The 12,452-nt window shown below is 43.1% G+C and overlaps 1 protein-coding gene across 1 annotated transcript; it reads left to right on the top strand.

Annotated features, from left to right (window-relative positions):
• Positions 1-3,855: 3,855 nt before the first annotated feature.
• LOC311131401 (diacylglycerol kinase epsilon-like) lies at positions 3,856-12,081 on the top strand. Its single transcript, XM_084164363.1, has 11 exons — positions 3,856-4,839; positions 5,164-5,323; positions 5,513-5,632; positions 5,916-6,059; positions 6,484-6,641; positions 6,962-7,010; positions 7,500-7,613; positions 7,980-8,051; positions 8,376-8,503; positions 8,834-8,945; positions 9,305-12,081. Exons 1-11 carry the CDS (start codon positions 4,388-4,390, stop codon positions 9,524-9,526), a joined length of 1,731 nt encoding a protein of 576 aa, XP_084020489.1. The 5' UTR covers positions 3,856-4,387; the 3' UTR covers positions 9,527-12,081.
• The last annotated feature ends 371 nt before the right edge of the window (positions 12,082-12,452 follow it).

Here is a 12,452-nt window from a genome sequence, read left to right as displayed (position 1 = left end):
CTGAAAAAACATCCCCACAGCATGATGCTGCCACCACCATGCTTCACCGTAGGGATGGTGCCAGGTTTCCTCCAGACGAGACGCTTGGCATTCACGGGAAAGAGTTCAATCTTGGTTTCATCAAACCAGAGAATCTTTAGGTGGCTTTTGGCAAACTCCAAGCGGGCTATCATGTGCCTTTTACTGGGAGTGGAGATTGAAGCCTGTCTCGGAGCTCTAGGGACAATTCCTTTGACCTCATGGCTTGGGTTTTTGCTCTGACAGTCAACTGTGGGACCTTATATAGACAGGTGTGTGCCTTTCGGGATTCCAATCAAGTTGTCGAAACATCTCAAAGATGATAAATGAAAACAGGATGCACCTGAGCTCAATTTCGAGTCTCATAGCAAAGAGTCTGAATACTTATGTAAATAAGGTATTTCTTTATTTATAAATTTGCAAAAATTTATAAAAACATGTTTTTGCTTTGTCATTATGGGGTATTGTGTGTAGATTGATGAGGAAAAACAAAACAAAATGTAATACATTTTAGAATAAGGCTGCAACGTAACAAAATGTGGAAAAAATCAGACTTTCCGAAGGCACTGTATATTGTATTGTAATTTGCACTGTACTATGTATTAGACCTAGATATAGTGTGTATGTACTGATATGTAGGCTATGTGTGATGTTTTAAATTGATGTATTTCAGTCCTTGATTAATAATGTTCTGTACTATGTATTATGTCATGTTTCATGTGGACCCCAGGAAGAGTAGCTGATGCTTTTGCAGCGGCTAATGGGGATCCTAATAAATACCCAAAAAATATCTGATTTTAAACATAACCTTAACCCTAACCTTAACCACACTGCTAACCCTAACCTTAAATTAAGACATTCATTTTTATGATATAGACAATTTTGACTTTGCAGCTGGCCCATCTAGCGGAAATCGCTCAGTTCTGCCTACAGGGCAAAATTCATGACAATGAACGTCAACCTTCATTTGGCTACATCTATCTCAAACAAAAATATTGCAACCATTAGTGACATTGCACAATATACCAAAAACAATATTCTTGTCATTTTCCTGATATCAGACATTTATTGTCACCCACTTTATCCTCCTGTATCTCTCTGATTGCTCTTGACTTTTATAACTCAAAACACGACATTAACCTACATTTCCAGACTTGCCATTTCAGTTGCAGCCATTAAACAGGAAGAGAAACTTGCATTTGATTTCGAACCATCAACAACAACCCCCTCATCACACACCCAGTGTGTGGAGGATATAGAGGAGAAGCTGTGGCTTCTGTTTGTTTGGCTAGTACATGTTGAGCAGTTTACTCTCTAATGTACCAGGCTGAGGGTGCAAATCAACAGCCCCTGGTCTGCATCCCAAATGGCACCCTATTCCCTATATAGTGCACTGGGCCCTGGTCAAAAGTAGTGCACTATATAGGGAATAGGGTGCTATTTGAGATGCAACCCTGGTCTCATAGAGCTCTGTCCCTGTCTGTCCCCCAGCAGCAGCAGAATACCATCAGGAGGCTGTTTTTTGGTGGAGCAACAAAGTGCCCATTCATTTCCCCCACTCCCCAGGGAGCCAGGGCGGCCCACGGAGCACGTGACCCCCAAAGGCCAACCTGCGAGGGGGTATGAAAATGAATCTGGCTGGCTCTGTCAACAGCGCCAGGCACACACAGCGACGTGGCAAAGCAACACCCAGAGCTCATGCAGGCTTTTTGCAATGATTATGAAACTGCATTGATAAGAGCTTCAAAATGGAAGTACATGATATTGTAATAGGGTGCATATCAATATAGTATTTGAAATGAGCTATATGCATGCAGTTAAAACAACTCTGTCATATTTGTTTTACATGAATTTTTTTGTGTGTGCTTTCATATTTTCATGCAATGTCTTAATACAAAATAAATGTATTTAGTTTCATATTTACTAGTTACAATGAGGCAACACAATATTTGCTTTTCTGTGCATGACTGAATTGCATTTTTATTAAGTTTAATTATGCAGCAATTACTTTTCATTACCCATTTAATTATTTGAGCATATAAATTACTTCATTAATTACTGCTTAGCAACGGTATATTCATATTTTCTTAAAACAACATTTCTATTGCATTAACATTTAGAAAAAAATGCAAAGATACATTTTTATCAGAGCCCTCCAAAAGACTCACAAGTCACCAATAGGTTAATTAATACATTTTTCTAAAGGCAATTTACCTCTTCAAAATTAGCCTACCTGCTGTGTAGATGGTCAAGAGGACCAGACAGAGGGAAAATGCCACAAACTTCTTCATCTTGGTCTCAGCTCTCCTGCCCGGCTACTTCTGCACTGAGACCCCGGTCTGTAGGAGGTGAGGGGGTAAATTATCCTCTTACGTCACCGTCACCTCCCCAATCCAAAAATCACAAAACTGGGTAACATAACTATGAAAACATCTGTTTAGTGTCACTGTGCCTGCTGTTCTGACATGAGACATTTATTTGTATATTTATTTGGCGGTGATTATAGCATGCAATGTACGTATTTTTCCATTAATTTGAACTTTGACACCGTACTCAATTATATTTTTATTCTAGCATGAACGACATCTGTATCCAGTTGCAGTTTTAGCGTGATGATTTCAACTTTGCAATGCTGATTCTATCCACTAGATGGCGCGCAAAACTAATTTTATACAGAGATAACATGTCAAGGATTAATGGATGTGGTTTTTCAAAGCCTGTTTTCTGTTTTGTTCTCGGTTTCCTGGAAACTAGGACATGTGCCTTATCGTCCTCGGTCCACACTCTTTTTACGGCACTTCAATACAAAGTGATTTCCGTAGCATGTTAGGAGAGCATTTTCGCTAACCATAACCCTTTTCCTAACCTTAACCTCAGTCTCCTAACCAGCTTCGGTGTCGAAGTGCCATGAAAAGGGTATTTTGACCTTGTCACTGTTTGGATTGCAAGATTTTTTGACAGCTTGTCTTGTTTTTAACAGTCTTTCCAGTCAAATGTAATGTAATAAAGTTATTGTTCAACTTCTTTCTATCATCACGTAGAAATGCCCAAATAATGTGTCTGCTTTTCCAAAATATAAGAGTAAAGAAACGACGGGTAACTTCCTATAGGCCTAGTAGGCCTATCAGTGAATGTAAAGCTCTGTCTGAGTTTATAATATAATTATGTTACGTAGATGTGCCTTGATGCCTTAGTAATAATATTTGAATGTATTGAACGAAAATCTCTACATCTTTCCACTCAACAAACTGTTTTTTATCTGTTTTTCAGTTGCCAGAGTCAGCTGAGTAGTACGTAAAAACATACGTCATGGTACCGTTAGCATATTGGCCAATTAAAACGGACGAGAGTATTGATATTGGGCGCGTTCGACATTGCAGCCCGCTTTAAAGGCGAGTCGAAAATGACTGATCTACAAATCACCTTGCAGCATAAGTAACCATAGAGAATGATAGAGCCCTCTAGTGGCCAAAATACTATTTAGCATTGGCAGCGCCATTGACGGCTATCACCATTTTAATGTAGTCAACTGGGTGGGACTTCCAACTTCATTGGCTGAACCATCCTGGTGACCCGGTTGGACATGACTCCAACAGGGTCACCAGGAGGGATTAACCAATCGGGAAGAAGAAAATTGACTACTTCAAAATGGAGATAGCCTCAATGGCGCTGCCCTTGCTGTCACAGACGCTATAATAGCACAGATACAAAGATGAGTCCTATATCTATCTCTATATAAATAACTACTCCATATCATTTGCAGATCAGTCAGTCAAAAGTTACCCATGATACAACACGGTTTTGACGCTCTTGAACACGGTCATTAGGTGGAAAGGCTACTGTTTGCAATGGTACATATGTTTTATCGATGAATCTATTGTTTAGTCGTGTTATTGATATAGTAATGAAGCTGTCATGTCAATGCAACCTGTAATATTATAAATGCCTGGGCATGAGTTTCCGTATTATGATATATATATATTTTTTTACAACGATGGATTATCAGCTTGTAATGTGGTCATTGCTGGAGAGGTGAGGAGCACATCAGGTGCCCAATAACACTATATCTAGCATAGCTAGCATAGCTTCTGATAACAAGGACAACAGGTGGCTAATATTTCAAATGTTGGTGGTCGTCGTCTAGCTACGGATTTTGCAACATTTTGTCACGGCAGTCCTTGTTTACAATCTTGCTCGAGCCTTGTTTTGTGCGTTCTTTCGCAACACGAGAAGGTTGTCATTTGCTCGTAGCTGTTGCATGGACATCATGATGCACGCGCCCTTCGCACAATGTTTATATTGGTGAATTATCGTGAAATTCTATGATTTGATTAGTTTATTCGCGTTAATACCAACCACTCTTCCTCGAATGTCAATGGAGGGGGACGAGGGAAACCGCGACCAATCGTCACGGGAAGAGTGGACACTCCTGTTTTGGACCGCTCTCGCTGTCGTAGTGCCCGTGATCATTACATTGTGGTGCAGTGCCCAACGCTCCAAACGGAAAATACACATGAAAGACTTCTTCCGCAAGAGCAAGCACGGTTGGCACTGCACCGATCTGTTCAACAAGCCCACCTACTGCTGTGTATGCCAACAACACATTCTACAAGGGGCGTTCTGCGACTGCTGCGGAGTGTGCGCGGACGAGACATGCCTGCGTCGGGCCGACCGGAGCCTTGTGTGCAAAGAGATTATGGCGCCGTCCCAAACGGATGGGACAATGGAGCACCGCTGGGTCCGGGGAAACGTCCCTCTCTGCAGTGTCTGCGCGGTCTGCAAGGAGCAATGCGGGAACCAACCGAAGCTGTGTGACTTTAGGTAATCTTTTTTTGCTTCTAGGCTGTCATTTGTGTGTGAGTTTCTATCTGACACATGAATCAGTGAAGCCCAGGGGGATGCAAAGACTTTAACTTTTATGTCTATGGTTCTGTCACAAAAGACAGAGAAAGGGTGCTATTTGTAATTTTTCAATCATGGGGGAAGCTGAAATTGCTTTATTTGCAAATTGACAGGAATTAATAATGACCTCTTTCACTTACAATTCTTAACCAGCACTCTATCCATCTTTTGCCTTGACATTACAGTGAGCGCCACATAAATTGTGCTTGATCCACTGATGGGTGTGTGTTTGGCCCTTGGTAGGTGTGTGTGGTGTCAGACCATGGTGCATGACGACTGCAAGCCCAGCCTGTCGGACGGGGAGTGCTGTGAGCTGGGCGAGTTCCGCAGCCTCATCATCCCCCCTCACTACCTCCACCATGTCAATAAGCTCCGCCGCAGGCACCCCGATGAGTACAGCAAGGTCAGAGGTCACACCCAGGGAGGGGTCAGTGTCTGGGGTTAGGGTGTCCCAAATGGTGGATCGGGACCGACTGTTTGGTTGCATTACTAGCAACAGCCAGTGCCTCTTGAGTCAGGTTAGAAGACTGGGTTGTGGCTTGAAACAGGTTTTGTTTACTTTAATTTTAACTGTGTGTGTGTGTATGTCTAGCTGGCGTCTGCCTGCGGGAGTGGCTGGACTCCAGTGCTGGTCCTGGCCAACACTCGCAGTGGGAACAACATGGGGGAGGCTCTGCTTGGAGAATTCCGCACCATCCTCAACCCTGTCCAGGTCAGTCAGTCCTCTGTGTAGCGTCCTGTAGGAACATATTATGGAATTATTAAGATGTCTAGGTCAAATTGAACTGGCCCCCAATTGGCACTCTTTCAAGTTAAAGTGATTGTGGAGGTGGCGCAGTGATGGTGGGATGCATAAACATCTCCTCCCTCCCCTCCCATCCACCGTTTCCCTTTTGCTTCCTCCCATATCATCCCTTTTCTGTCTGCTATCCTCTCCTTTCTCCTCTCCTCCTTTCTCCCTTCCTGCCCTCCTTTCTCCTCTCCTCCTCTCTCAGGTGTTTGACCTGTCGGAGCTGCCTCCCTCCAAGGCCCTGCAGCTGTGCACCCTGCTGCCTCCAGGCAGTGTGAGGGTGCTGGTGTGTGGGGGGGACGGCACCGTGGGCTGGGTGCTGGATGCCATCGACACCATGAAGCTCAAGGTAAAGGACTGTGTGTGTGTATGTGTGTGTGTTTACATGTGTAACATGACAGTGGCGGGAGCAGACGAGAGTCGTGCAGCTCTGTGCCAAAATACTGTCGTAACTGCTATTGTTGGTTGTTATTGAATAAGATGTCTATAGATGGCGTGCGTGTTTAACGGAGTTGAGAACGTACCATACTCACTCCACAGCTAGCTTGAAATGTTGCCGATGGAGCTATCGCATTAGATCTTTTTCGATAGCTCAAATGGGTGGTACGTTGTCAAGGAGGGCGGTCATGTGTGTTTGCGAGCAGAATTTCACTGGTTCAAGCCCGGTATGGGGACAGGGACAGTGGAGGAAGCTATACTGTTAGCAGCACACTGATGTCGGTTTCACATGCGTGTGTGTGCGCTTACGTGCGTGTGTGTGTATTGGTCTCCAGGGCCACGACCAGTTCATCCCCAGGGTGATGATTCTGCCCCTGGGTACGGGGAACGACCTGTCCAATTCCCTGGGCTGGGGGTCGGGCTACGCCGGGGAGATCCCTGTGGAGCAGGTGCTAAGGAATGTCCTTGAAGCAGAGGTGGTCAAGATGGACAGGTCAGTGGCGAGCCAGAGGGAGTTGTGTAGCCTCCTGTGCTAATGCTACAATGCTATGTAGCCCACGTAATGTAGCCTTCTGTGCTAATGCTACGAAGCGCAAGTCCTGTAGCCTCCTGTGCTAATGCTACTAAGCTCAAGTAATGCCTTCTAATACTACGAAATCCAAGTCCTGTAGCCTTCTGTGCTAATGCTACAAAGCTCATGTAACGTAGCCTTCTGTGCTAATGCTGCAAAGCTCAATATCCCTACTTCCATTTGTGTTGTAACATGGTTGTAAATGATCCAGTATGACATTTTTATATTCATTTTCCTAACAGGTGGAAAGTTCAGGTAGCCTCAAAGGGACTCTACTTTCGTAAGCCAAAGGTGAGTTGCATTTCACCCTCTCTAGCTAGCCTCTTTTGATCTTGTCCATTTTGCCCTGCATTTTGATATGATTCTGTAACACATGTTGTATATATTCAGTGTGTGGCCCATACAGGAATTACACCTATAACTCTGGTGTTGCCACTGCCAGAACCATGTTCCAACCATGTGATCCATGGGGCTGTCCCAGAAAGCTAGATCAATGAGTAAGCCAGCTAACTGTCCGTAATTGCTTGAAATAACTTATTTTTAAGAAAAAGGACTTAAAATAGACAAGGTATAATTGACTCGACAAACAACAACCAATATACAAATTTAGCGTTCTTAATTAACCAGAAAAACAAGTTGCATGGTTGTTTATCAAAGTTGGCTGGTTAACTTAATACTCCTGCTTTCTGGAATAGCCTACATGATTGATTATTCACTGTTTATAACCTTGATTTGATCACTAAAGGACCTCATAAGTCGTGTGTGTACTACTTTCATCAGGTCCTGACCATGAATAACTATTTCTCAGTGGGGCCGGATGCTCTGATGGCGCTCAACTTCCACAACCACCGTGAAAAGACCCCCTCCTTCTTCTCCAGTCGCATCATCAACAAGGTCAGAGTTGGCCAAAGACATATCTGAAAATATTAACAAACATATGCAAATTACTTCACATGGTTGAATTTACATATAGTATGAGAGGAAATATACAGGATGGTTGCTTGAGTGTAATGGTCTACACATCAATTTGGAAAAAATGCTTTAATGCTACTTTTCTCACTTAGTCAAATACATTTGAAAATGCTTTTACTTACTGAATATTAATTATGTGGTTAGTTGTTCTATAAATGGCTGATTCGGAATAGTCTAGGAGTGGTTATTTGGGTGAAAATGTAAAAAATATTTTAATTTGTTCCAACATGTCCTTTGTCCATATTGCTTTCCCCTTTATAACAGTCAAACTGTTGCCTTTCCTTCTAGGCTGTATATTTCATGTATGGCACCAAAGATTGCTTAGTTCAAGAATGCAAAGACCTGGATAAGAGGATTGAGGTAATGCACGCACGCAAACACACACAAACAACACGCACGCAAACACACACAAACAACACGCACACAGACACACACAGTGGCCTCAGGGAATGACTCATGTCTATTGTGCACTCTTTCACCTCTATGCCTCTGGAAGAATGTAATAGAATGTTCCATTGCCTTGGTAAATGTCACAAACTTAAAATGAACTCAAGCATTCTTTATGCGTTGTATAATCCTTGGATGCGTCCTTGAACTAGCTGATACAAATATCATTTAATAATATTGTGTGTGTGTGTGTGTGTGTGTGTGCCCGTGTGTCCGTGTGTCCGTGTGTGTGCTCAGTTGGAGCTGGATGGAGAGAGGGTGGCCCTGCCCAGTCTGGAGGGCATCATCGTGTGTAACATCGGCTACTGGGGCGGAGGCTGTCGTCTGTGGGAGGGCATGGGGGACGAGCCCTACCCCCCTACACGGTGAGCACCACTGGGTCACACAGGACTTTAGAGAATACAGAAACAATAAAGGCTTCATAAGCCCTACCATCAGACAGACTGTCCATTGAAAAGTTGTTTGTGTATTATCACTGAAAGCTAAAGATCACTTTGTCCTTTTTTGTGAAGCCTTCATAAACTCCATATTAGGCCTTTAGTGATGCTTCAGAAGTCATTCATAAGCAAATGTCATGCTATCTAAAGGGTGATTTGTGAAGCATATATCTAGGCCTTATGAAACCTTTATGAATGCTCTATAAAGCTTTTCTAAGTTGTTATTTCTAAGTGTTTTTCTCCTGTCCTCTATCCCAGGCTGGATGACGGGCTGCTGGAGGTGGTGGGTGTGTTTGGCTCCTTCCACTGTGCTCAGATCCAAGTCAAGATGGCCAACCCGGTGAGGCTGGGCCAGGCCCACACAGTCAGGGTGAGGTTACAACACCATTCCATCACCACCACTTGCTGTTTATCTCCACAGTGTGAGGGGACAGCAGTGGTCTACTGGACACATTTGTGTCTGGTGTATTCTGTGTTTCCTTCCTGGTTCTGTCATTTTGACCTTAGCTGAATAGATACAGTACCAGTTTGAATGGCCATCTTTTCTAAGTAATGGAGTAATTTGCTAGTTTTGTCTTAAATGTGGTTAGTTCATGTCAATGTACTTAAAATATGATTTTACTGTGCTCATCACTGTTCAGCTCTCCTCCACCCACCTCTCACCGCTTTCCTTCTTCACTTTTCTCCACCCATCTCTCTTACCACCTCTCCCTTCCTATCTCTCTGTAGCTGGTGCTGAAGACGTCCCGGATGCCCATGCAGGTGGACGGGGAGCCGTGGGCCCAGGGCCCGTGCACCATCACCATCACCCACAAGACCCAAGCCTTCATGCTCTACCACAGCGCCGAGCAGACGGACGACGACGACGACGAATCCAGCACCTCCGAGGCTGAGAGCTCCGCCCCCCATGACTCTCCTAAGCCAGCAGGTCCCGCCTCTGCTCGTGCCTGAGCCCCCAAGTTCCACCTCCTCAATGTTTCTTCCATACCCCTCCTTTGTTCGTTATGGTAAATGCTTATGACATATGCCACGCTTGCACACTCCCCAGATGTTATAAGCCAGAGCTCAGACATATTCCCGCCTCGTGGTGAATGTGTGGGAGGGAAGGAAGGAGGGAGATGTTTCAGTGGAGGATGGGCTGTATATTTGCACTGATCCCTTGTGCCATAGTAAAACAGTTCTATAGTATTAATAGTTTGGCAGTGTTTCCCAACATGGACCCTGTGTGTCCCTGACTCAGGAGGAAGCATTGGCCTCGACACTCTGACTCCTATGATAGAATATATATTTGTAAGTCAGTCACTGGACATTTTGTTTTATTTACTCTATTTCATGATGATGCACTGTTACTGCCTTGTTGGCCAAATCCCCTATTACATATGCTGTATTGGACAGACACTAGTTAGTGGTTACTAAGTCTTAAGAAAATGTTACTTGACTATATTTCTTAAAATGAGTTTATTAGGACACGTAGTCAACCATTCCTAGTGAAATACTGTTGAAGTTGGAAGTTTACATACACCTTAGACAAATACATTTAAACTCAGTCTTGACATTTAATCCTAGTACAAATTCCCTGTCTTAGGTCAGTTAGGATCACCACTTTATTTTAAGAATGTGAAATGTCAGAATAATAGTAGAGAGAATGATTTATTTCAGCTTTTATTTCTTTCATCACATTAGTATTTGGTAGCATGGCCTTCAAATTGTTTAACTTGCATCAAACGTATCGGGTAGCCTTCCACAAGCTTCCCACAATAAGTTGGGTGAATCTTGGCCCATTCCTTCTGTCAGAGCTGGTGTAACTGAGTTAGGTTTGTAGGCCTCCTTGCTCGCACACGCTTTTCAGTTCTGCCCACACATTTTCTATAGGATTGATGTCCGGGCTTTGTGATGGCCACTCCAATACTTTGACTTTGTTGTCCTTAAGCCATTTTGCCACAACTTTGGAAGTATGCTTGGGGTCATTGTCCATTTGGAAGACCCATTTGTGACCAAGCTTTAACTTCTTGACTGATGTCTTGAGATGTTGCTTCAATATATCCACATCATTTTCCTTCCTCATGATGCCATCTATTTTGTGAAGTGCACCAGTCCCTCCTGCAGCAAAGCACCCCCACAGCATGATGATGCCACCCCCGTGCTTCACGGTTGGGATGGTGTTCTTCGGCTTGCAAGCTTTCCCCTTTTTCCTCCAAACATAACGATGGTCATTATGGCCAAACAGTTCTATTTTTGTTTCATCAGACCAGAGGACATTTCTCCAAAAAGTACGATCTTTGTCCCCATGTGCAGTTGCAAACCGTAGTCTGGCTTTTTTATGGCGGTTTTGGAGCAGTGGCTTCTTCCTTGCTGAGCGGCCTTTCAGGTTATGTCGATATAGGACTCGTTTTACTGTGCATATAGATACCTTGTACCTGTTTCCTCCAGCATCTTCACAAGGTCCTTTGCTGTTGTTCTGGGATTGATTTGCACTTTTCGCACCAAAGTACATTCATTTCTAGGAGACAGAACGCGTCTCCTTCCTGAGTGGTATGACGGCTGTGTGGTCCCATGGTGTTTATACTTGCGTACTATTGTTTGTACAGATGAACGTGGTACCTTCAGGCGTTTGGAAATTGCTCCCAAGGATGAACCAGACTTGTGGAGGTCTACAATTTTTTTTCTGAGGTCTTGGCAGATTTGTCTTTTGATTTTCCCATGATGTCAAGCAAATAGGCACTGAATTTGAAGGTAGGCCTTGAAATACATCCACAGGTACACCTCCAATTGACTCAAATTATGTAAATTAGCCTATCAGAAGCTTCTAAAGCCATGACATAATTTTCCGGAATTTTCCAAGCTGTTTAAAGACACAGTCAACTTAGTGTATGTAAACTTCTGACCCACTGGAATTGTGATACAGTGAAATAATCTGTCTGTAAACAATTGTTGGAAAAATTACTTGTGTCATGCACAAAGTAGATGTCCTAACCGACTTGCCAAAACTATAGTTTGTTAACAAGAAATTTGTGGAGTGGTTGAAAAACGAGTTTTAATGACTCCAACCTAAGTGTATGTAAACTTCCGACTTCAACTGTATCTGTTGCTTATGAAGGATTTATCCACAGGTTTTATTATTTCGACCTTGTAATTTTTGGAGACAAAATGTCTACCACAATAATCCACTGTCTGTTAACGTACTCCTACTTCTTTGCAATATTTGGTCCTTTTCTTGATTAGACCTCTTTGTGTTGGGCACTTCTTTGTTGCACTGTAGTAATTACTCCGTAGGACATAGTAAAAATTGTACCGTCCCTCAAAACTGAATTGTAACTGCTCAAAGTGTTCATAGGTATAGTTATGATATTACACTGTCCGTATCTATTTTGTTTATGTTGTCTACTATGGAAAGATTGTTTATTTCAAACACTTTTTAATATTCATGCTGCTTAGCACTAGACAAACCTCTAGGTGACACCCTATGTCTGTAACAGAAATAGATTAGAATCTAGCCATTCTATTTTTATGGTCTGTCGACTGTTGTAATGTTTAGTACCACTGAATGTTTTTAATGATCTGTGATTGGGTTTTTTCTGAATCTCCATCACCTTTCAGGAATAATGTCATGTTTGTCATTTTAGTGAGGTCAAGGGTCAAAGTTGAGATGATATCAGAAGGTTTCTTACAGCCATAATATAAAATGTAGGTGGAGTTCCAGGTCATCTGTTATGCAGTCACACTGTGCACCTGGTTCCTAAGCACTTCTCCAGGTCACTAGGCTTGTGGAACCAGTGTGATCACTGAATTCACCATTCTATTTCAAGTCAAATGCAGTGAAACAGAATGGTTCACACAGCAATCAGATTGGTTCCACCAGGCTACCAGATCTCCCCTG

Source organism: Coregonus lavaretus, assembly GCF_964263955.1.
Source record: "Coregonus lavaretus genome assembly, chromosome: 6".
NCBI classification, from domain to species: Eukaryota; Metazoa; Chordata; class Actinopteri; order Salmoniformes; family Salmonidae; genus Coregonus; species Coregonus lavaretus.
The sequence above is the reverse complement of the archived record's forward strand: the minus strand, read 5'-3'. Positions and strand labels throughout refer to the sequence as shown.

What these genes read in the sequence shown, in the direction of transcription:
- LOC311131401 (XM_084164363.1), top strand. Translation starts at nt 4,388, where the DNA reads ATGTCAATGGAGGGGGACGAGGGAAACCGCGACCAATCGTCACGGGAA. An exon ending in CCGAAGCTGTGTGACTTTAG is followed by an intron (nt 4,840 to 5,163) that starts GTAATCTTTTTT and finishes GGCCCTTGGTAG; the next exon opens with GTGTGTGTGGTGTCAGACCA. An exon ending in ACCCCGATGAGTACAGCAAG is followed by an intron (nt 5,324 to 5,512) that starts GTCAGAGGTCAC and finishes GTGTATGTCTAG; the next exon opens with CTGGCGTCTGCCTGCGGGAG.